Source organism: Phoca vitulina, unplaced genomic scaffold (assembly GCF_004348235.1).
Source record: "Phoca vitulina isolate PV1807 unplaced genomic scaffold, GSC_HSeal_1.0 scaffold13, whole genome shotgun sequence".
NCBI classification, from domain to species: Eukaryota; Metazoa; Chordata; class Mammalia; order Carnivora; family Phocidae; genus Phoca; species Phoca vitulina.
In genome coordinates, this window is record NW_022589716.1 from 2,841,468 (window position 1) to 2,866,633 (window position 25,166).

Consider the following 25,166-nt stretch of genomic DNA (forward strand, 5'->3'; position numbering starts at 1 on the left):
TTGACGGACGAGGAAACTGACGCGTGGTCAGCTTCCATCAGCACCGATGGAACCAGACCGACAGAGCCCGCCTTCCGACCGGTGGCCCTGTTGGCTGCACCCGGAGGCTGCAGTGTCCCCAGCCTCCCGCAGGCCCAGAAGAGCCTCTCAGCGCCGTGTTCGTTGATTGATCGGCCAGAGTGAGCCCAGAAGGGCGCCCGCGCACAGGAGAAAACAACTTCTCACACCACCTTCCCCGCTCCGCAGGATGAGCAAGATTCCTGCGCTCATCCAGCGAACGTTTAATGTGCATTTGCTGTATACCCAGACCCACGTTAGGCCCTTTCCCAGGCAGACTTGGGGAAACCCGAAGGTTTGGGGGTCGGAGGGTGGTGAGTTCGACTTTGCTAAACCGACTTCAGAAGCTGATTGGCTTTGGTTTTGTTTTTCTTTCGGCCAACCGCCAGCAGCATCATTCAGCCATTCCACCACCCTCTATTGAGCACCTACTGTGTGCCCCGCCCTGTGTGTCGGGCCAGCGTTTTCCACCATCCCTCATCACCCACTGAGCTGATACTCCCAAACGAGACAGGAAATACCCACCATAAATGAAGAAGTATGCTTTAGGCTGATGTCAACTATTTCTCCTTTAGATCGACCCCCTTTTCTGTTTTTACTTCAGTAAATATATTTCAAAAGGGAAATTTCATGTCACCACCAAGAATGGAAAACCAGTTTCTCTTGCCATAAATAGAAAGAAACTGAAAAACGATGAAATGAGAGCAAAACCCAGGAATTCCTTCCTCAGGGACACTCTGGGCCAGGCCCAGAGCGGGAATGTCCAAATATCCAGAAAGCATTAAAGGCAGGGAAGCCCCAAGGCAAGCCAGGAAGGGTGTAGGAGGGGCCACAGGGATCCACTTGGTGTTTTTGTCCCTGAGCGCCTCCGCACACAGTAGGTGCTCAATAATGTGCCAGGCCTTGGCAGTGAGCACCTACAATGCGTGGGTTTTGCCTGCATCCACCAGCACCCTCCCAGGGCCTTTGAGTTTACTGACCCATTTTCAGGGACAAATGACGGTGGTGGTGGTGGCAGGTAGCAGCTCCTTGGGGATGGGAACCCGCAGGGCCTCTCTGGGGAGACTTCAGGTTGGTTCAGTTAAGTAGAAGCTTCTGCTTCCTCCTTCAAGACTTTGGGGCTGTCCCCACCCACGGTCCTGTGGCCCCTGACAGCCTTCTGCAATGGGCCCCTGACGTCCTGCCCAGGCTGCCCAGGGATTGGGGATGGGGAGAATGTGTGAATCAGTAAGTATCAATTAAATAAGTAAATGAATTAATGCGTGGATGATGTAATGGATGATTTGGCGAAGTAATGCATGGATGAGTGAATTAATGGATGAGAGGATGCATCCATGCCGCCAAGATGGGAAACCCACTCCCCACATTGTTCCTTAATATCCCCACGCCAGCACTGCTAAGAGGGACATCTGTCCACATTTGTCAGAGGGACAAACTGAGGCTCTGAGCAAAGCATGGCTCCATGCCCCCCATTTTCAGAGGGCAGATTGGAATACAGGTGGCCTCGATCACTGTGAGCTGCAGGACAGAGGGCCAAGTAAAGGAGCCAGGGCCCCAGTGGGGGAGTAGATCGAATGGGGGCGAGGCAGGCAAGCAGCCGACAAGAGCAGGGAAGCGGTGGTGGCTGGGCCTCCGGAGCGGGGAGGAGCAGGCGGAGTCCCAGTAGAATAGGAAGGGGCTCCAAGTTAAGAGCAGGTTTGGGGGGCCTCCCGGCACGCGAGACACAGAAACACCAGTCTTGCGTCTCCCGTGCGTGAGGAGGCAGAGAACCGCCCCCCCCAACACTCGGAAACTGAGGCCGCCACCGTGAACTCCCTCGCCCGCCCGCTTCCCCCCTTCCTTCGCCACCGCCTCTCCTCGGGAGGAAGTGGTGAGGGTGCGGGGGAGGGCCCCCCATTCTCACTTCCCCTGGGGCAGGGCGGGGCCTGCAGGGTCCCCTCCTCCGCCGCGAGGGGGGCGACAGGAGGGGGGCTGGGAGCCCCAAGAGCTGGGCCCCTCGTTGGGTGACCGCTCTAAGTTCTCTGGGTTTCGATGGTTCTCATCTGAAAAATGGGGGGAAGAAACTCGACCTTGAAACAATGGATTGCTGGGTGAGAGGACCCCGCCCCAGGCCCGAGGAGACCAGGCCCGAATAGGACACTCCCAGGCCCGGAGGGGTCAGGGCCGGGCCCGGGGGAGAGATGTCGCTGTAAACGCGGACTTGGACCCGGGCGGGAGGCGCATTCCAGGCGGAGGGAAACGGCGCAGGCGAAGGCCTGGAGGCTGGTCGGGACCTCCCGCCTCGCCGGGCGGCCGGGCCTGCCCAGGACCTGCCCTCGTCGTTCCCCCACCCCCCAGCCTGGCCCCCCTCCGGCGGGGGTGGGGGAAGGATCTGGAGCGCCTCGGCGCGGCGGGCAGCAGCCGCAGAGTTAACCCCGCGCTGCGGCCAGACCCGGTGGCGAGGGGGGCGGGTGGCGTCAGCGCCGACGTCAAGGCGAGGCGGGGCCGCGTAGACTTGGGCGCCGGGCCAGTGCCCCACGCCGCGCTGGAAGTCGTGGGTGTGGTGGTGGGCAGGGTCGGCCCTCCGGCAGTCCCGACGCTGCGCAGAGGGGAAACTGAGGCACGGAGAGGCGAGTGGCCTAGCCGAGACTGAAGCTGGGCCGTAGGGCTCCAGGTCCCCGGGCCGCTTATGTCCCACACCGTCGCCCTCTCCCAGTCGTTCGCTTGCGCCGGCCTACGCCGCCGTGATAGCCCCAGGGTCCCTCGGCTGCGACTGCGACGAACTGGTGTTGTGTTTTGTTTTGTTTTCCGGCACGTAGACAAATCCCTACAAAACCGCCCAGTTAAGCGCCGGGCGTCCCAGAGCTGTGCCCTGGCAAGACACCCCATCTTCGTGGGCCTCAGTTTCCTCAAACGGACCAATGAAGGAAAGCTGACATTTAACTGCGGGCTCACTGCTTGGCCTTCGGGAAGGGGTGGAGTGGGAGGGGATTCCCGTGCCGAGGGGCGGGGGAGACAGTCTAGGGGGAGAGGTACGAGTGGGGGGACACTAGCGAGGCGGGATTCGAATCCACAGCTGGCTCCCGGTCCCCCTTTTGTCCTCCTTACCTCCGCCCCCTCTCGTCCCCCTCCCTCCATTTCTAACCCCTCCACGCTCCCCAACCCCTCGCCTTCTTTCTCCCTCCCTTCCCCCCCACTGGCCCAGCTCCCGCGCCCCTGCGGGGCCGCTAATTAAAGGCAGAGCTGGGGGGAGGGGGGCGGCTCGCAGTTAACCCCTTCCCGTCGGGCCCTTGGAGGGCTCCCCGGAGCCGGGAGGGGAAGTGCCAGCCGGCTCAACTCCTCTCCGTCCCTGCCTCGGGGCCCTAGGTCAAGCCCATTTGATGGACGGGTAGGTCGAGGCCAAGGGCCGGCCCCGAGGTTCTAGGCAAGACCCGATTAATCCGGGCCTCCAGAGAGGAGGGCCAGAGCGTAGAAATAGAGCAAAGGGAGATCGGGGAGAAAGGCAAACGGAGATGGAGGGAGAGAGAGCAGGGATTGAGGGAGGGAGAGTCTGGTGGAGCAAGAAACAGCCAGAGACCCAGAGAGCGTGAGACAAAGGAGTTAAGAGACACCAGCTGGAGAAAGCAAGACACAGCAGGGAGACAGGGAGAGAGAGAGACATGAAAGTATTCTCAATGGGATTCTCGGTCCTTGACTGGGGACTAGAACTAACTCATCTTTGGTCTCCTTGGATGAAGAAAAGGTGACCCTATATATATCTACAAGGAACACAGTGACAGTCTCCCAGGGCAGCACCCTTGGGACTGGTGGGGACAAGGTGGCCCTGAGAACCATGAGTATGTGTGGTGATAGGGGACTCACAGGCCACCTCAGGAGCTGGAGGTCCCCAGGCCCAGCTCCCTGGCACTGACCCCTGGCCCTGGACAGGTTTGCATTGACCTCTGATGGGGCCTTGTTGCCTGAACTGAGGGTCAACCCTGACCGGGGAGCTGTAGGTCACCCCAAGTCCCCACCCCGCACCTATAGCTCTGGGTCAGGTGGAGAGGGCCCAGACACTGTCATTCCCGGGCCCTTCCCTCCACACACCGACCGCTGCCGTGGTGGGGCTGGGCCAACTGAAGATCTGAGAGGTACCCAACATTCTTGGGGTGGGAACCACTGGAAAAATAGGTAATCTAACATCAAGCCATGGCAGGAGCTATGAAGGAATCTTGGGGGGATGTACAGAGGGCCAGTGACACCCGCAGACAAAGGGGGCACCATGAGGGGGCATCAGGGAAGGGGAAATTCCTGAGAGCTGGAATAGCACAAGCCAAGGCCCCAAGGTAGGAGCACATGGTGTGCCGCAGGAGAATCGAGGAGGAGGCCTGGAGTGGGGGGAAGGTAAGCGTAGGAGGATCCCAGGGGCACCCAGGCCACCAGGAGCTGGGGTGGGGGGGGTAGTTGGAGTCCTTGCCAGCCCAGGAGGAACCTGTGACTACTCCCTCCCTGCCTCAGTCTCCTCACCAGTGCCCATGTTCCAGAGGACGCAGCGGAGTCTCGGGCGCCTAGGGGCTGCCCAGAGTCACAGGGACCTGTCTTTTGCCCTCTGTGGGTGCCATGCTGGCCTCCCCTCACTCTCTGTGGCTCCCCGTTATCCGTTATCCCCTAGCTCTGCCCCTCCTATCGTCCAGACCCCCAACACTTGCCCATGATGTTCCTTCACCGGCAGTACCCACCTCCTGAGACCTCCCCTGGCCCCCTCCCAGACAGAGCCCAGAGCCCCTCCCTCGGCTGGCTCTCCAACCACTGGGCCCCTCACTCAGCCCCCCACCCCAGGTTGGGCTACAAGCTCTGCAAGGAGGGTATCGGGAGACAGGGCTGAGGGGAATGGGGGACGGTGGGCAGCGGGGTCCTTGAGCCTGCCCCCTCTGCCCCTGCTGCCTTGGAGGAGGCATGATGGCGGCTGCAGTGACGGGGGATGTGCCAGGAGGAGCATCCGGCAGGGCCCGCGTTGTCATGGCGACGCTGACTCAGAGGCAGAGGCAGGTAGCGGCATCTAGTACCCACCAGCCCGCCCCAGTGCTCCTGGCACCCTGCCCAACCCCCACCCTTCAGCCTCCACTCTGGGGACCTTTTCTGAAACTGGAGAAGGGTGGGTGAGACCCCAGGACAGCTGGATAAATTCCTCCACCCACCCCCGCCCACCCAATCACCTGCTGGAGGGTGGGAGATGCTATTTTATCCACACTAACCTGGGTGCCACGTCTCCCTCCCTCCTTCAGGACACCCATCTTCCCATTCATCTGTTTATAGGTCCAGCCATCCAGCCATCCACCCACCTACCCGCAAATCTGGCCATCCCTCTGTTTACCCATCCACCCATTATTCAAGGAGCACCTACTGTGCACTCACATTGCTCTCAGCACAGGAGAGTTGTCCCTTGCTCCAGCAATCAGTGTAGCAGCAAAGGATCTGGACTGGGGGGAGGCAGGTGAGGGCAAGGCTTCTGTGGCCCCTTGGGTCCAGGCCTTGAGAAGCTGAGGCCTCTTCTCTCCTTCCTGCTCCCAGTCTCTGTCCTCTACCACTATCTATTTCAGTGTCTGTCTCCATCTCAGAGTACACCCCAGACTCTTCCCCACCCCCACCCCGGCCCCAAAGCCACTGTGTAGCCCTTTTCCTCTCTTCCCCTCACTTGTCTACTCCAGCCACATGAGCCTCTGTGTTTTTTCTCTAACACGCCAGCTCATTCCCACCTCAGGGCCTTTGCACATGCTGTTCTCCCTATCTGGAAAACCCTTAAGGTTTTCACCTCCATTTGCCTTGTTTCTTTCTTGGTTTCCTTATTATCTGTCTCTACCCGCATCTCCAGAGTGTAAAGACCTCAGAGATGGCCTGTGGTTCCTTTGGTGGCCTGTCTGCCTCTTTCTGCCTTCATTTCGCCCACTGTGAAATGGGCAAATGGGAATGGTGTTCACAGTAAGGCTTTATAGAGGGGGTGGGGGGAGGAATTACGCCCTCAGAACTGTGCCTGGTACAGAGTAAGTGCTCAACAAACACGTTCTTAGAAATAGTCCAAATGCCCACGAGCTGATGAAGGATAAAATATGGTCTGGCCGTACAATGGAATAGTACTCAGCCATAAAAAGGAATGAAGCTCAGACACATGCTGTGCTATGGATGAAGCTTGAAAGCATCATGCTCAGCGAACGAAGCCAGACAAAACAGGCCACCTGTTGTAGGATCCCATGTATATGGAATGTCCGTAACAGGCAAACCCACAGAGACAGAAAGCAGATTAGTGGTTGCTCAGGGTCTTGGGGAGAGGGTGAAGGGTGACTGCTAATGGGGACAGGGTTTCTTTTTGGGGTGGTGAAAATGTTCTGGAACTAAACAGAGGTGCTGGTTTCACAACATTGTAAGGTATTAAATGCCACTGAAGTGTTCACTTTAAGATGGTTAATTTTGTGTCAGTGGATCTTACCTCAATAATCATTTTATTTATTTGTTTGTTTGTTTGTTTATTTATTTATTTATTTTAATTTATTTGACAGAGAGAGACAGCGAGAGAGGGAACACCAGCAGGGGGTGGGAGAGGGAGAAGCAGGCTTCCGGATGCGGGGCTCGATCCCAGGACCCTGGGACCATGACCTGAGCGGAAGGCAGATGCTTAACAACTGAGCCACCCAGGCGCCCCTCAATTATCATTTTAAAAAGAACATTGGATAAAACCTGAGGAAAATCTGAATAAAATGTGTTCTTTAGTTAATAATGCTCAGCTTACCGCATCTTCAAGATGCCCAGCGTGCCCCCGCCCCCAGGCCTTCACGCCTGCTGTTCCATCGAGCTGGAGACTTCAGGTAACTGAGAAGCTGGATCAGACCCCAGGTGGGCTGGGCTGCAGTCTGACTCCATTTGCTCCCACCCCCCACCTCCTCCCATCACAGGAAAGGTCAAGGTGTTTGGCGGTTAGGGATGATGTTGAGGACATTTGGGTGCCTTGGAGGGTCAGTCTGCACCCCCTCGGGGAGGGAAGAGGACCTACAAGCTAGTGGGGTTCGGCAGCAACTGAGCAGGAGAGGCAATGGATTCTGTCCAGCTGGGGGACCTGTTCTGTTTCCACCCCACTCATGAACACAAACAGCACGAGGCATTTTTTTTTTAATTTTTAAGGAAATTTGCTGAGTAATGAAGACCTCCCTGGACAGCATCACTGTGCCCCAGGAACTGAGTCTTCTGGGGGTTTTGGAAAAGACAGTCTTTCCAGAAGGTTCTGGGGAAACCATGTCTGAGTCTCTCCATGGTGACAGGGAGGGTGCGAGGGAGGGAGGGAGGCCACCTCACCAGTCATCCACACGCACTTGGGCATTTGGGGACACCCCTGAGTCCTGCTTGCCAGGGACGCTCAACATGCTGGAGGGACACAGTGTGGAAGGGCAGGCCCTGGGGGTGCTTACAGGGACAGTTTTCAAAGGAACAGAAAAGGGAATTAGGGAGGGGAAGATGCAGGAGGATGCGCCGAGTATTTTTAGGCGCTGAATGCAGCCCTAAAATATTTCCACGGCCACTCCCGAGGGTGAGCAGGGTGACTATTTCGGTGCCTGGTTCCAGTGGAGGTGGGGCGGGCAAGGGTGAGTCACCGCTGGGTGGCTGGACCCAGACTGGGAGGGGGCTCTTAGGGCAGCACCGGGGGCCTTCAAGGTGACTGCTCACCAGCCAGGGCTAGGCATCCAGGCTGGCCTCCGGGGCACGGAGGAAAGTGGCTACTAGCCGCTGACCACAGGGCAGGCCAAGCATGTGGCACCACTGCCCGGGGCCTCCCAGCCAGTGAGCAGCTCAGGCTGAGCTCAAGGCTGATAGAGATGGAGAGATTCCCGGGAGAGGTTTCAGACACTCTACAGGTGATCAATGAAGAATGAAGCAGTACTCTTATTTATTATTTTTTTTTAAAGATTTATTTGACAGAAAGAGACAGCGAGAGAGGGAACACAAGCAGGGGGAGTGGGAGAGGGAGAAGCAGGCTTCCCGCCGAGCAGGGAGCCCGATGCGGGGCTCGATCCCAGGACTCTGGGATCATGACCTGAGCCAAAGGCAGACGCTTAACGACTGAGCCACCCAGGCGCCCCGAAGCAGCACTCTTAGATGTGTGCAAGTATATATGGAGCACTTGCTGTATACCAAGCCTCCTCCCCCGTGTAATCCTCCCAACAACCCCTGTGAAGTGGAGGCCAATACCCTCAGCTGAGGCAACAGTCAGGGGAATAAACTTTAAAGCCAGTGCCGACCTCGCCTGCCCCCACCCCAAATGACTCCTGCCTCCTGATTCTACACCTGACACAGCTGAACTCAGAGAAGGTAAGTGGATCCTCCAAGTTCAAGGAGGCTACAGAGGGAGGAGCTCTGAGGAGGCTCTGGAGCTGTGTGACCTGGGGCAGGTGGCTCACCCCCTCTGTGCCCGAGTGGTAGGAGCTGCCGGGCACGCACGAGGCTGTTGTTGGGATCATGCTGGGTCTCTGCCCTCCCTGAGCAGGCCACAGAAGCTCGGAGGCTTCTCACTTGCAGTTCCCTCCACGTGTCCTCTGCTCTCTTCCCATGGACAGTGGCTTCTTGACCTTCGGGACTTGGTCTGAACATGCCCCCCTCGGTGAGGCCTCCCCTTCCACTCTGGAAAGCTCCCATCCCAGCATCCTGGCTTCCTGCAGAAAGATGAGCCTATCTGCCCCAGGCCCTCAAGGCACCCCTGCCTGTTCTCTTGCCCCCTCTGCGACCTCTACCCTGGGCTGAGCCCCCAGCCCCACCTCCTCCTGGTCTCCCGGCTTCCACCCTTGTCTCAGTCTGTTCCAGAACCTTCTGTGCTTCCCATTTGCTCAGGGCCCGCAGCACCTGCCCCATTTCCTACCCCCTCACTTTGTTCCTGTCACCACTCTGTGTAGGGCCGTGGCACTTGGGCAAGCTGTTCTCTTCGTCGGAAATGCTCTTCTAGATGGCTCCCTTGCCTTCTTCAATCCCTTTCCTTGAATGCTAGTCACCCTCCGGCCTGCCCTGACCGCCTCTTTCTCCCACTCTCGCTTTCTGTTTCTCCACACTGATGCATTCGGCTAGTTTGTTGCTAGCTCACCCGGTGGAAGGTAAATAAGGGCCACTGGGCCGGGGCTCTTTGCCTAATGCAGGCTGAGTCTCCAGCACCTGGGATGGGGTTGTGGCCCCCGTACCTCTGCCTCCAGGCCAGCTCTCTGCTTCACTGAGGCGGGCGGCTTCTCCCACAGAGGTCCCATCTCCTATGCCCCTCACTGGCCAAGTGGCCCTTTGTCATCAGAGGGACAGCGGAGGACACCAGGGCATGCACTGAGCAACTGGAGATACACACATTGCTGATACCGGGAGAGGCTGGGCCCCCGGGGTCCAGATGGATGGGTGGGGAGGACACCTGCCATCATGCCCATGTGGGCTCAGTGGGCACAGGGCAGGGCTTCCCGGCAGAGCTGCTCTGGGAGCAGCAGGTGAGGCCCCGAGGAGGAGGAATCGGAGGAGATGTGTGCAGGAAGGGATGACGCAGGATAGCAAGACAGACACCCCCCCCCCGCCCCCCACTGCCGCCAAGTGGGGCTGGGGCTCCTGGTTGCCCGCTGCCTCGGTGTCCCCCAGATGGGGTCTTGGCCCCAGGTCAGGCAAGAGGGGGCTAGGGCCGTCAAGGCCAGCCCTGCAGAGCCTGGGCCCCAGGCTAAGTCACACCTCTGCTCCGAGCGGAGTTGGAGCACACTCCAGGGGGAGGAGGTCTCTGGTTTCTGGTTCCTGGGAACCACCTACGTTTTAGACGTCCTGCATGCCCCGGAGTCATGCACCAGTCAGCTGATGAGGGCTCAGACCCCAGTCGACAACCACCAGAAGGGCGGAAAGATCGAGGCCCAGTGTCTAGGAACTAGCCGGGAGCTTTTGGTTTCTTTTCTTGTTGAGGGGGCTGAGGCTCGTTTCTCGAAACCAACCAGGGAGGAGACTGAAAAACGGGGCTGTCCTGACAGTCAGCTCAGAAGGACAGAACCTTCCGGAAGCCCACCGCACCTAAGCGGCCTGGGCTGGCGAGGCGGCTCACGTCACCGGCGGGCGAGGAGGGGACTGGGCCGCCAGCCCGGGCTGCCTGGCTGGAAAGGTCAGGGCCGGCCGGCGTGCCTGGCGACACACGCGGGAAGCCGCGATTACGCACGCAGGCTCCCGCAGGCTCCGAGCCGCAGCCTGAGCCCCAGCGCAGAGCCGTCGGGAGGGTGGGCGCCGCGGGGGCCCAAGACCCCGAACTGCGACGGGGCGGTAGGACGAAGGCGTTCTCCCCGCCGAGCTCAGTTAGGCAGGAAAACCCGAACCGCCCGAAGCAGGAAGGGGCGGGGCCTCCAAAGGGCTGGCCCTTCGCTGCCGAGCTGGACACCTGACCCCGGCTTTTATCAAAGCCTCCCAGACCAGGGCCCCAGAGGCTTTTATGGGCCGCTGAGTCCAGGGCCGTGGGGGAGGGGAGCTGGGGACCCAGCTACCTCCCTCCCCGCCGGTCCCTCCCTTCTCGTTCCTGCCCCGCGCGTCGTCGCCAAGCCCCCAACCCACCCCAGCAGCCCACATCTCTGCGAGAGGGGATTTCTCCAGGCCTGGGGCTTATCAGACGCCCCCATGTCCCACTCAAACCCCACGCGCTGTCCCAGCCTGTGCCAGAGTGCTAGGCGAGCGTTCTAGCTGCAGCAGGTCCCACAAGCGGTGCCTCAGGGAAAAGCAATGATGCGGTGGGGGCAGGGGCAGAGCACATTCTTGAGGCAGGCTGAGTCTTAAATGTGGGTATCTGCAAGACCGCTGGGCTAGCACTTGGCAGCTCCAGCAAGCCGAGCTCTCAGGCAACACCTTTTATTCTGATCGCCCCTCCGAACAGGTCTCAACACAGTGACAATTAGAGCCCGGTCCCACGGGAGCCGGCTGGCACCCCATCTTGCCTCCCAGCACTGGGCCGTTCAGGAGTTCCCCTCACAATAAAAAAGGAAAATCAGCCCGCGGACAATGTCGCAGAAACATTTTGTAGAAGTGCTGGCTCAACATCCCAGGCAAATCACCACGGCGTGGACAGGCGGTGCCCCAACCTGGAGAGGAGGAGGTAAGAGCCTTCCCAGCACATTCCTTGAGGCAGGCGCTTGTCACAGCTTCTCAGTGAACTCTGGTGTGAATGGTGCTTACAAAGCAGGGATGGCGGGCAGGACATTGGCCACAAGGATGGGCTGCATGGATATCACACTGCCCCCCCCCAACTCTCTCTACAACGGGGCAAGGGTTACAGACAAACCTAGTGCAGGAGGGCCACTCCCACTGCCCAGACAACAGGCTCATCGTTCTTAAAAAGGAAATCAAGGGACATGGAACCAGTGTCCTGTTGAAATACTTCCCCTTGGCGAGACAGGCAGCAACCCTCGAAAGGAAACTTCTCTTACCGGACTGTGATTTCCTGAGGATACCACACTCTAGATGTGCCCAGTGACTCAAAAAAAAATTATGAATTTGCAGTTTGTAGTTGTATTTGTTTTTATTCTTGTAACACAAACAGGGAGAGAGGAGGCAAAGGGGCAGGGCCCAGCAACGTCCCAGGAACAGCTTCTGTGGCATACGTTCATACGTATTTGTTTTCAAAAGGCAATCCTGAGGTCTGTGTTTCAGGAAACTCTCAAGGCTGTCAATCTCAGTGCAAACAGCTTAAAATAAAAACCTCCGGTCTGTTCACCACATGAGGATCCAACTCAAAATGCAAAACAAGCCTGTTTGGAAAGTGCCCGCCCTTAAAACAAGAGCGAGGGCTTTAAAGACACATTAAACACAGAATCTTCCAGGAATCAAGTCAGCTTGGAGACTTCAGAAAACCAAAAACACTGAATAACTAAATATCCAACTGTAGAACTGCTGGCTTAAAAAAAAGGGGGGGGTACTTTATGTAAAAAGGATCACAAAATGACAGGCGGGGAGGGGGGGCTCTTCCCCAACACCTGCCTCTTTTTGTTCTGAACACACTTGTGACCTGGAGAGTAGAAACACAGCCTCAGGGAGTGGTAGCAGATGCTCAGTGGCGGCTCAGTCTCTTGGGGACGGAGGGGCAGCTCACTGTTTGCCCGCCTGTCTGCCCGGCTTCTTTTCCGGCTGACCTCTGCCTGTGCCTGGGATCCCACCTCGGCCCCGGCCACCAAACACACCTGTGAGACAGAGGAGGGGGCTGCAGCAGAGCCGGGTTTGGAGGCCCAGCTGAGAACGTGAGGGTGGTGCTCCAGAAAGTTCTCAGTGTTGACAAGGGACAAGACCAGCTCCCAAGGGGTATGAGGGATGCCAGGGAGGACAGAGGTCAGCTCTAAGTCACACTGGGGCTTGGGCAAGGCTTCCTGGGAGAGGGCCTGGGGCCAGGGTAGGGGGCAGTCATTAGAAGGATAAAGCCAGATGGTTTCCAGGAGGAGGGGAGCAAGACCCAGAATAGGGGCAGGACTCAGCCCAGGGGGCCGGCCACAGGCCCCCAGCTCTGAGGACCCAGGCTTCCCTCTTTCTCCAGCACTGTCCACATCCACTGGCCCAGGAGAGAAACAACTGGGAGATTCTGTGTGTCCGGCTGAGGGGTGGGGATGGGGGAGCTCCCTGCCCTGTAACCTCTGCCAGCCAGTGATGGAGCTGTGCTTCTAAGATATTCTACATGGAGCCCAAGGTAGGAGCTGTGTGGGAGGTTGAGTAATCAGGGATAGAACCCACCCCTGCCCAGGGGGTCCCGAAGGACCACAGTGGCATGGGGCCCAGAGAGGCGCACCAGTCCCCCTTCCACCACACACACACAGTGGGCCTTGTCGGGACAGAGGCCCCTCCGTGCAGGGGCTGCCTGACCTCACCTCCCCCGGGCAAGACCGGCTTTGCCGAGGGCAGCTCTGCCACACGGGGAGATTTCCACCTGCTGCCGAGGGCCCCACGGTCTCTCTTCAGAGTGGCCTAAGCTCATCACTCCTCCCTCCCTCCCTGCTCCTCTGGGCACCTCACTTAGCAGTGGTGGCCTCAGCACGAAGAGCCTGGCCCTCAGGTATGGAAAAGGCCCTGCTCACCCCTAGGCCTTGGCAATGTCCCCACCTGGAGTGCCCTCCAGACCTCCTCCCTCTGGCTCACTCCTGTCACGTGAGCCTCAGCTCAGGGCCTGCTCTTGTATCCTTCCTGGCCCTGCCTGTGAGCCCCCGGGGAGGGGGGAGCCTGGGCCTGGCACACGGAAGGCCCCTCCAGATGGAAGAGACAAAGCTGGGGCCCTCCAAGAGGAGCGGGGCGTGTGGGGGGAGGGAGGGAGGGTCTGCAGATGGCCTCTAGGCTCAGGACCCAGCTGACTGCACAACAAATTGAAGTTTATGCCAGATTTATAATTTTGGTGGCTGGGGGTGGGGGTGGGTAGGGTGAGGGGAGTCTATCAGAAAGGAATGAACTCGGCCTTGTGAAAAGGAGTGACAGCAGGGAAGGGGCTCGTGCCAGGCCCTGAGCCGGGATCCCCGCCAACAGCCTTGGTGAGGCGGAGACCACCAGACTCTCTCTGCAGAGGGGAAACGAGCCAGGGAGGTGGCACACCATGCCCAGAACACTCGCTGGGGGACACAGGCGGGCATCGGACGAGGCCTCAAGCCCCAGGTCTGCACGGGCACTGCATCGGTCTGCCGGGCTGGAGCCAGGCTTCCGGAGCCCCGAGGACTGCTGCTGGGCAGAAGGGCCCAGGGGCGTGGGGGAGCCAGCACGGCCCACCAGGGCTACACCAGGCTTCCTGGGTTGGGGCTGTGGGGCCGGGGCAGGCAGCAAAGAGCAGCCTCGGCCGCCCCGGAGGAACCCTGTGAGTCATAACCCCCAGCTCTGTGGAGGGGGCTCAGAGCCAGGCCTGTGGCACCATGACGGCAGGACCCAAGAATGTCAACACTGGGACGGGATGGCTGCCACGTGCTGCAGTCACCCTGCAGCTTGGGCAAGGCCTGGGCAGGCTCTGCGGCCTAGCCTGCTACGGGCGGAGGGGGCGGGGAGGGAGAGAAGGGCCTACCTCGCCCAGCACCCCCCATGCCTCGGCCCTTCTGCTGCTTCTGCTGCTGCAGGCCGCCGCGGCCCCGGCCCTTGGCCACCACCTCCTCCTTGACCATGTCGATGATCTCATCGGGGATGCGCAGGTACTTGATGGTGCTGCCACGGATGTAGCACTCGGGCATCCGCCAAAACTTGTCCCCGTCCTGTGCGACAGGGGGGTGAGTCTCAGATGGGTGGGGTCCTCGCAGAGCAGGTGCCCAGGGCCATGGTGCGTCTGTCCCCTCGTGCTCCCGGTCCCACCTGGGCCACCGTCCTAGCCCGCCTGCACCTGGCCTCACCCTTGCAGAGTTCAGTCCCGGACTTGACATGGGGGGTGGGGGTGGGGGCTGCCTTCCAGCGGACTCTCTCCAGACTCTGGGTCCCCCTTTACCCAGGGAGGGACAGGGAAACACATAAGCTAGCTTCCTCATCCTCAGCCTGGTTTCCTGCAGCCCAAAGCCCAGAGGAGCCTGGGGGCCTTCGCACCGGGCACTGCCACACAGCTCGGCCACAGCCCAGCTCTTCCACCCCCCTGCGCCCAGCCTTTTGGAACCTACCTTCTGGAACCCTCTCTGGGTGCCCTGACTCATTCATTCATCCACTTATCTCCTGACAGGCTCTGAGGTGGGTGTGGGACACAAATAAGTGGGATAGAGACTCTGTGAAGAGGGCGGGAGGCGGGTGGGGAAGCAAGCCTGGGGCTGGCCAGGGGCAGCGACCAATGGTGCCAGTTTTCAGGGGAGCTAATTAAGGCCAGAGAGATTAGGAGGCTTGCAAAGTCACAGATTCCAGAGCAATGCCAACCCTGCAGGTCCCAGGACATCAACTGCCTCCGCCCCACCCCCCACTCCCATGTACCCTGTGACCAGCACAAGGCCTTCCTCCACAGCCCCTCCTGCTGCCCTTGGGCAGGAGCCCGGGGCTTCTTCCTTGAGATTAGTTCTCCAGCCCCACCCCTGGTGCCCTGAGCCAGAAGTCTTGGCAGCCCTCTCCTCTCCCCACATCCCTAGAAATCAGACCAAGACACTTTCCTGCTTAGAACCCAATCAGGGCCCTCTTGGCCCAAGGACAAGGTCCAAACTCCTCAGTGTGGCTCCCGAGGGCCTGAGATCCAGCCCCACCCTGGCTGCCCTCGCTCAGCTCTCGATGACGTGCCTTCCAGATGGAAATTTCTGGAACACACACAGTGGGCTTCTTGCCCCCAGCACTTTGCATATGCTGTTCCCACTTTTCTGTGTCTGGCTAACTCTGACCCCCAACAGGCCTTGCTCCCAGCCTCCCTGAAAGGCCCAGTCCTCATGCATGACACTCGTCAGCAGTGCCTGGGTCAGGCTGGTCTGGCCCAGCGGAGACACTCCAACAGGACAAAGGGAAAATTCAAAGGCCAACTCTTCCCAGGAATGTGCACAAGCTCCCAACCCACACAGGAACCCCATGAGGTCTCAGGGCACTCCTTTCCCAGGAAGGGCAGGGAAGGGGCCAAGATTGTGGGGATGCAAAGTTACAGCTTGACAGAAACAGAATGATTCCGTGGAAGCGCAGGGCTGGGGCTGGCTGCTCAGGGCTCGGCTCTCCCTTAGCCAAGGACAGGCTGGGCCCAGCACACTCCCTACAGGAACCAGAGCTTACTCTGCCTTCCATGGCAAGAGCTGAGCAGCCTGAGCTAACCACTTTCCAACCAACCCTGGCTCTCCAGTGCTGCCCAAGGGAGGGGCTGCTAGCACCTGTTCACAGGTGAGGGTGCCAGACAGCCCAAGTGACACGGAACCTCACAGCAGCCTCTCCTTCCAACCAGCAGGTCACAGAAGGGGACTACCCAGGAGGAGCTACGTGTCCAGTCTCCGCTGGCTACGGAGGTCGGCTGACCTTGCTCTGCGAACTGGTGGTTGCTTCCAGGTCCCAGAGGTGGACACAGACCTACGGGCCACGTGCTCGGCTGTACACTGTGGCAACGGCTGCTACGGCCACACTGGAGCTGCCTGGACCCCCCGCCGCCACAAGTGCGGCCTGAAAACCAGGGGGAAGTTTCTAGTGGAAGACGTCCCACCATGTACCATCACAAGAAGCAGGGCACAGAGCCACACAGGTGAAGGGAGACGGTCACACTTACCAGTCTGCCTGTTGGGATGGGAACCATCCAGGAGGACAGACCAGGGGCAAGATGGGCTGCCTAGGGCTCTGCTGTACTCTGGTATGGCAAGCCTCAGGGGCACCTGCCCATGGGCTCAAGACAGCCCCATCTTGGCTGGGCCCCCCGACACCTTCCTCCCCTGTAACATAGGGTGCTGTTGCCAACAGGGGGATGGAGACTGGAATCAAGGCAGAAGGCAAGCCCTAGCCGACCCCAGCACAGGTTCACAGGAGGGAGCCCTGCCTTCACCAAGGTCATCATCCTCATTGCTCTGTGGCTCATCCTGAGGGCTGGGAAGGCCTGTGACCCTAGAGAACTGTCCCCCAGCCCTGGCCCACCCAGTGGTGCTCCTGGCCCTGCACTTCCTGGTTTCAGGCCTCAGGAGGTAAACAAGTCTCCTGATCCACAGGGCCACAGGGCCGCCCTCGCCCCCTGGTGGCCTGGATATCCCATGGCCACACCACCCTGGCCTGCTTGGCGGGTGATGTCCACAGCCAGGACCAAAGGCAGCAGAGGCTGACAAGGAAGGTCAGGCCTGTTTTGTACACTAGGGATCTGTAACCAGAAGTGCCCCCCAGGCCTAACTCCTTCTTGTTTAGGATTGGCACGAGCGGTGGGGGATGGGGCAGCATCCCCATAGGTGCAAAGTCCAGGGTACTTGATGGACGCCCAGCCCTGCCCTTCTGCCCCCTCCACACCCCTCCCAGTCCCTCAGGCCCCACCCCTCCTAAGCCCCACCCCTTCCATAAGCCTCACCCTGGTAGGATGACCTGGCTGAGCTATGCCCCTCCCTATTCCTCCCACAAGGGCAGGGAGGGGCTTTCACTCCACTGAGGATGCTGAGGCTCTGTAAGCCCCAGGTGCATGTGGGAACTTGGCGGCCTTGCTGCCCCCAGGCAGTGGGCGCAGACTCGGGCGTAGGGCACTCACCCTGGATGTGCAGATCACCTCTCGAAGGTTAATGTTCATCCAGTTATCACAGCTCACCAGGTGCCCATTGTATGTCTCCCCATTTTTGAGTTCCACCAACTGGAAGAGAAATGGCCCCAAGTCAGCCATGGGCCCCAAGGGAAGGGCAGCCCTACCTCTAAGAGCTGGGTGACTACTGCCTGGGACTCATTCAGACATGGGACCTCGTGGGACCCGGTGGCCACAGCACATGGTGCCTAGTACTGCCCTCAGTGGCCCATCTTACAGGTGACATGTTCTGCATCCTCTGCACATTTTGCTGGGCATTGTAGTCTTCTATGATGAAACTGGGTTTTGTTTGTGCAAACAAACAAAAAGCAAAAAAACCCACCAAAAAATCCTCTACAAATCTTTCAAGGAAACAGCGCGGTTAGGATAACAGTGGCCGCTGACTCAGAACAGCCAGGAGGGCACATCTCAGTTGGTCCAGGCAGGTGCCCCGGGGCAGGTGTTCTCTGACAGCACGTATGTGAGCTTTGGTGGTCTGGAAACACCTTTTCAGTCCAACAATTACTCATCTATTTTAATGTGCTCTGGGAAAACAAGCAAGTAGCCCATCGCTCTGAAGATATGTGGAGACTTAAAAAAAAGAATCGACTCAGGTATCTGACCAAGAGAAATAAAGGCAAACATCCAGGCAAAAATGTGTGCACAGGGGCGCCAGGGTGGCTCAGTCGGTTAAGCATCTGCCTTGGGCTCAGGTCATGACCCCAGGATCCAGGGATCGAGCCCCATGTTGGGCTCCCTGCTTAGCAGGGAGTCTGCTTCTCCCTCTCCCTCTGCCGCTCCCCCCGCTTGTGCGTGCTCTCTCTCTCAAATAAATGAAAAATAAAATTAAAAAAAAGTGTGCACAAATGATCACTGCGACCAAAATATTCACCAACAGACAAGTAGAAACAACCCAAATGTCCACCATCAGCAGACAAGTGGAAACACAAAATGTGGTATGTCCATACAGTGTGCTATCACCTGGCCACGGCCATCGGGAATAAAGCCCTGACACACGCTACAATGTGGCTGAACCTCAAAAAACATCACGCAGAGCTGAAGACGCCAGGCACAAAAGGCCACACAGCGTATGATCCCATTTACAGGAAATGTTTAAGACAAGCAAATCCACAGAGACAAAAAGCAGATTAGTACTTGCCAGGGACTGAGGAAAGGGGATGGGGACTGCTAATGGGGTTTCCTTCTGGGGTGATGGAATGTTCTGGAACTACATTGAGGTGGTGGTTTACAACGCTGTGAATGTACTAAATACCCCTGAGTTGTACGCATTAAAAGGCTGAACTGTAAAGGCACCTGGCTGGCTCAGTCAGAAGAGCATGCGACTCTTGATCTCAGGATCGTGAATTCAAGCCCCATGTTGGGTGTAGAGATTACTTAAATAAAAGAGTAAGAACTTCAAAAGAAAAAAAGAAAAGGTTGAACTGTATGGGATGTGAATTATAGCTGAATAAAAAAGAGAAAGAGAACAGAACAGAACATACCGACACGCTGTATCATGAACGGCAAAAGTCGTTTAGGGAATAACGTGTGTTATGTGGTCCTATCTGTGTTTTTTTGTTTTTGTTTTTTTAAGGTTTTTTATTTCTTTTTTTTTTTTTTTTTTTAAAGGTTTTATTTATTTGACAGAGAGGGAACACAAGCAGGGGGAGTGGGAGAGGGAGAAGCAGGCTTCCCGCAGAGCGGGGAGCCCGATGCGGGGCTCGATCCCAGGACCCTGGGACCATGACCTGAACCGAAGGCAGACGCTTAACGACTGAGCCACCCAGGCGCCCCGGTTTTTTATTTCTTTATTTGACAGAGAGCACAAGCAGGGGGAACAGCAGGCAGAGGGAGAGGGAGAAGCAGACTCTGCTGAGCAAGGAGCCTGATGCAGGGCTTGATCCCAGGACCCTGGGATCATGACCTGAGCCGAAGGCAGATGCTTAACGGACTGAGCCACCCAGGCACCCCAATCCCATCTGTGTTTTTAAAAAATCACATTCGTGTTTCTACACATATGTTAAGCCTGGATGTGCAAGGTGCCTGGCTGGCTCGGTCGGTGGAGCATGCAACTCCTGATCTTCACTCTGTGAGTTCAAGCCCCATGTTGGGCATGGACCTTACTTAAAAAAAAAAAGAAAACAAAAGAAAAAGTCTGAACCAGCATATATCAAAGATATCGTTAATTTGTTGGCAAGAGTAATGAAGAGGAGTTTCTAGTTTCTAAGTACCTCTAGTGTTTGACGTTTTTAATAAGCCTGTGTTACTTTTATAAGCAGCAGAACTAAGAGCAGGTCCTGACACGCGTAGGAGGGAGAAGAGAGTAAGCTGCTGTCTTGTGGGCAGGGAGGAAGCAGGTCTGGCTGGACGCACCTCACCCTTTGCCCAGTGTCCCTGTCCCTGTTCTGAGGCTGGTTGCCGCTGAAACTCGCTGCCCTCGACAGGCATGTACTCACCATGGGATGATTCTGAGCCGTCTTCAGCAGCGACAGGGGAAGCTGGAAGGCAAACAAAGGCACATAACTTGTCTGATCAGCACTGAGGGGCCCCGGCCCCTGGGCAGGGCTGGGACTCCAATCTCACAAATCTGCCAGCTCATCACTGCGCTGGGGGTGCAGGAACACACGGCCCTGACCCCCGACAGAAAATGCATGCTCCTAACTCTGCCCAACCCCAGGACACATACCTGCCTCCCAGTTTAGGAAATAAAGCCTGGAATACTCCCCCGCGCCCAATCTCAGAGGCAGCAGTCATCTGGTCTTGGTGCTGACCATTCTGGGCCTTTCTTTACAACTCATGTTGCCTATATTCACACCTTGACAGGAAAGGGCCTAGCTTTCCATGCTTATCATGAGCGCCACAGCACACGGATCCTTCTGCTGCTTGCCTTTTTTGCTCAACTGATGTCTCTCTCATTCAGAGCGCTGGGTGGCTCAGATGGTTAAGCGTCTGACTTCGGCTCAGGTGGTAACCTCAGAGTCTTGGCATTGAGCCCCGTGTCAGGCTCTGTGCTCAGTGGGGAGTCTGCTTGTCCCTCTGCCTTTGCCCCTCCCTCCCCATGCATGCACGGGCCCTCGCTCTTTCTCTCATATAAATAAATAAAATCTTTTTTTTTTTTTTTAATAGATGCAGCTTTCTTTTTCATCCTCGTACACAGTTATTGTCACACCCACTTTACAGATGGGGATACTGAGGCTTAAGAGACTGACGGACTTGCCTGGCACTATAGAGCTAGTAAGAGATAGAGCCTGGCTTGACCCCATCAGCTGGAAGTCAGCTCATGCTGAGCCCATGCCTCAAAGGGCAGCCCTGACTGGACCAAGAGGGATTCTGCCAGGCCGTTGGGTAGCAACCTTGATCTAGGGTGGCTACAACTGAGCTGGGTTTTCAGTGAGAAAATTCATCAGGTAAGGGGGAAAACATTCCAGAAAAAAAAATCTGTCGTTACTACAAGTAATGGCATATAAGAGATGCAATCTTTTAAAAAACTCACCCACATACAGTCAGCTTTCAAGATATTAAAAAATCAGCTTTCATTTTGGGAACACAAATCATGACCCATACAACACTGGAGCCTGCTTCTCAGTCTCCAGGAGGGTGACTCAGGTGGCAGTGCTTGGGTCCAGGATCCAACGACAGCCCATCCAGCAAGGCCAAATGAAGGTTCTGGTCTAAGCGTCCCACAGATGAGACACTCACTGCCTCAGGGAGGACGGGAGCTTCACTGCGCCTTGCACTGGCTTTGGAATTCTGTCAGCCTGACCCCCAGAAGCTCGCTGCAGGGGAGTCTCGGCCTGCCGTCACACTCCCGATGCAGGCCAGCTGCTTCTCTAGGTGGTGGGGACTGGAAGCCAGAAATGGCCAACTCCCACAGGACGGCTCCCGTGGAAAGGCCTGAGGGGGATTCCCACATCCCACAACCTTTCCTGAGAAGAGCCGCCTAGGGGAGGTCCAGTGGCGGCAGGAAGCCAGGCCCAAGCCCACTTCCTGCACTGGCTTCCTGGTAAAAAGGAAGAAGGGGCCACGTGGAGAAGGGGTGACTGCTCAAAGGAGGACAGGCAAGCAGGCTGGGGCCCCGACTTAGCCAACCTGCGGCTCCTGCCCTCTCATCTGGAGTTCATCTGTGCGATGGTACCCAGGGGCAGAGAGCCATGGGTCCGACTCACACACGGGGGCCATAGGCCTCAGTCACCTTTTACTGTGGCGAAGCCTCAGGCTTTCCTGAGCAAGCCTGTTTTCTTGTGTCCAAGATGGGAATGTGGACCAGAGCAATGACACACTCAGATCTTCCTCCCAGATCACCTGAGAGGGGACAGAGCAAGGTTGGGCCTGGAAGGCGAGAACGAAGACGGATTCAGCACTGAGAGGCAGAGAGGTATAGCCAAGGCCCCTCTAGATGAGGGACCAGTGGCCAGAGCAGGAGGGACCTTCCCAGGGACACCACGGCAAGATCCTGAGATAGCCCATGAAAGTAAGCTGAAGCCTGTCAGCAGGGGCCCCACAGGAGTCCTTTTATGGTGTGCGCAGCTTCTGTGCCCGTGCTGGCCTCTCCCCTGTCCCAGCTACTGGCAGCACAGCCCTGGAGAACCCACAGCTTCCTTGGCTGTCACGGGCAGCGCCCTATTCACAAAGCAGCTGAGAGGATGTCTAAGACACAGAAGTGACCAACACCTGCTCCCAACACTCCCCTGCACATCTAACTCCCCCAACGAGTCACAAGGCCAAGCCAGCTCCAGCCAAAGTGGCCCAGTTTGTTTCTCACTAGCCACACCCAATCCTGCCGTCTGACCTTTGTTCCTGCAGTTCCCTCCGCCTGGGCTGTCCTTCCTCAGGCTGGTGGCTGCTCACATGTCACCTCTTACCTCGCTTGGCCAGGCCCTCATAATAACCTCATCTAGGGGTTGAGATTTCCACCTGGGCCACCCCCTGCTGCTTCCATTATAGGCCATAGCCAGTCTCTAATTATCTTGTTTATTAGGTCTCCCTGGCCAGACTGGAAAACTCAAGAGGGTGTGGACTTTGTCCAGTGCTGAACTCAGGGCCAGGCACTCGAGAGGGACTCAGTAAATATTTGCTGAACAAATACACAAGAAAATGCACACACCATCCAGGGAGGCACATGGCGTGGGTGGGATACCTGCCCCACCCCACAGATAAGAAAAGGAGAGGCTCAGGAGCGTCTGGGTGGCTCAGTCAGTTGAGCGTTTGCCTTGGCTCAGGTCATGATCCCAGGGTCTTGGGATGGAGCCCCGCATAGGGCTCCTTGCTCAGCGGGGAGCCTGCTTCTCCCTCACCCTTTGCCTGCCGCTCCCCCTGCTTGTGCTGTCAAATAAATACATAAAATAAAAAAGGAGAGGCTCGATAGGGAGAGTGGTATTGGGAGGGACAGTCCTCCAAGGCTGCATGGCCTGGAGCAGTGTCCACATCTTGCCATTTTCCAGATCCTCATCCCCAAACTGCTGGAGACAGAGGAGAGAGGAAGGGGAAGATTCCCCGAGAACTTAAAAAACTTGGTGGGGAAGAAGTTCTTGAAGGTGCCAAGGGAGATGGGACGGGCTAGGACACTGTTCAGAAAACAGGGCCATCTGGAGTTGGGAAGCCAAAAGCTTCAGGAAAGAGCATCCTTTCGTCTGGGCTTTTTCAGAATGTCTAGGATCTGGATGTCAGGTCTAGACCAATCTAAGACTAGACCAGATGGCTTCCTGAGGCTCCCAATTCAGGAAGCTGTTATGGAGACTCCTCCCCGCCCCCCACACCCTCAGACCCCTGCTTCCTGCCCCATCATGACCTTGGGGAGCTGGGAGTCTGTCATGCCTTGTCCCTTCCTGGGCATTCTTCAGGCTGAAAAAAGAGTCTGTTCTTTGCACAAGCACTGTTCTAGGCTCTAGGAATGTATCAGGGATAAAATAAAAGACCCTGTCTCCAAGGAGCTTAAGGGGGAAGGAACCTCCCAGTTCCGCCCATCCCCTCAGGCCAACTCTGCCCTCCAGCAGAGGAACCCACTACCTCTCATTTCCTGCGCCAGCCAGCCAGTATTTAGTACAAATCTCCACTAACCTTAAGCTCTGAGAAACATGCAATGACCCTCAGAAACTGGTGCTGATGGGCCAGGCACTCTCCTAGGAGGCCTGGCTCTGAATTTGTGTGGTCCTGTTTCCCTGTCTATCCATCTTTTTTTTTTTTTTTTTTTTTTTAAGTAAGCTCTAGGCCCAACGAGGGGCTTGAACTCACTACCCCAAGATCAAGAGTTCCAGAGTCTCAGCCAGATGCACCTCCCTGTCTAAACATTGAAGGCTGGGGCACCCTCTGACCTAAATCCAGAACTTTCAGGATCTGAGCAGCATGGTTCTGGAGAGGCTTCCCGTCAGGGCCTCAATTTCTCCTTCACTGAACTGGGAGGATACAGTTAAGTCCACTCCTGGCTCAAAATGCTCCCCTCTCCAGAAACGACATCCAGTGTGATCCAGGGAGAAGACAAACCCGCTCTCTGGGTCTGCTTTTCCAGCCTTAAAATGAGAGGCATAGAAGACTATGCTAACATTCTAAAGGCCCTTGCAAGTCCTGTAATTCTCAAAACCGGTTTAATTTGGAACTCAGATCGGCCCTCGGTCGCTCCACTTTTCCAATATCTGAAGTTAGATTGGGTCGGATGCACTCGGAGCCACTCCCCTGCCCGAATTCACTCTTGGGTATTCACCGGACCCTTTGGCAGGTCCCCTCTCTCAGGCCTCAGTTTCCCCATCTGCAAGGTGGAAAGACTGCAGGTAGGCTGACACATGGTTACACGTTCGTCCAATTCTAAGTCCCCCGAGACTGACAGGCTGGATGCTCTGGGAGACCTCCCTGCCCTCTCCGGCCTGTGTCCCCGTCTGGGGCCGGGGGGCAGAACCGAGGCCCTGACTGCATGCTAGCTCCGCGTCGCCCCTGCCTCAACGCCCGCCCCGAGGGCCCTCGGCGGCCGCGTTCCCCGCCTCCCGGCGAGACCTGCCACCGCCTTGCCCTCACCATGCTGTCGGCGGGGAGCAGGCTCGCCGACCACTTCCGCCGCCGCCGCCGCTGCTCACGCGCCCGCCGGTAGCCGCCCTGCCGCGCGCCACTAGGCTGAAATGAAGTGGCAGCGACACGAGCCAGTCAGCACAGGGCTCGAGGGAAGAGCAACCAATCCGCGCGGAGTAGGGAGGGATCAGCTAGACACCACGGGCAAGGTTGGCCGTGTTCTCGCTGGAGGGTAAGAGAAAGGGCCGTAAAGTGTCGACGTGAGCGCTGAAAAAGGGGGGGCGGAGCCAGTGCAAGAGGCCTTGTGGGTAAAGGCGCATGCGCAGGTGAAATTCTCGACGATCTCTTGGGCTCCACCCTGTGGGCAAAGCCGGATATTGCTACAATTTGCAAAGGAAGAAATTGAGGCTCCGTGATTATTGGGTTGTGTCTAATGCCTCTTAGGGCTCCTACAGTTCGGATTCTCATTACTGTAGTCGATCCTTATCCAGGGCACGCCTTTTGGTAGGTTGGAATCCCGGCTGTGCCCCCCCTTTGTACAACTGGTTTAATGATAGTGTCTGTCTGAGGTTGTAGTGAGGATGAAATGAGTTAAGCCAGGTAAAAGCACTTAGAACAGCGTCTAGGGCGTCTGGGTGGCTCAGTCGTTAAGCGTCTGCCTTCGGCTCAGGTCATGATCCCAGGGTCCTGGGATGGGGCCCCGCATTGGGCTCCCTGCTCAGCGGGAAGCCTCCTCCCTCTGCCTCTGCCCCTGCTTGTGTTCCCTCTCTCGCTGTGTCTCTCTCTGTCAAATAAATAAATAAAATCTTTTAAAAAACAAAACACAAAAAAGAGCGTCTAGCACAAACAGAGCACTTAGTACCCAGACGAGCGATAGTTATTGAGCACCTGCTATGTGCCTGTTTCTGGATACACACAGTGAACAAACCAGACAAAACTGGCCCTCCTGGGATTTAGGAGCCCACTGGGGAGACAGATGATAAGCAAAATAGATAGGCAA

General features: G+C 57.2%; 1 protein-coding gene across 1 annotated transcript; it reads right to left on the bottom strand.

The window, feature by feature from the left end:
* Positions 1-11,520: 11,520 nt before the first annotated feature.
* Positions 11,521-24,393, bottom strand: LSM4 (LSM4 homolog, U6 small nuclear RNA and mRNA degradation associated). The gene is made up of 5 exons (XM_032412492.1): positions 24,176-24,393; positions 19,627-19,668; positions 17,144-17,242; positions 14,063-14,246; positions 11,521-12,218 (listed from the first exon to the last, which is right to left on the bottom strand). The coding sequence occupies exons 1-5, from the start codon at positions 24,176-24,178 to the stop codon at positions 12,127-12,129; spliced, it is 420 nt and encodes a 139-aa protein (XP_032268383.1). The 5' UTR covers positions 24,179-24,393; the 3' UTR covers positions 11,521-12,126.
* Positions 24,394-25,166: the final 773 nt, after the last annotated feature.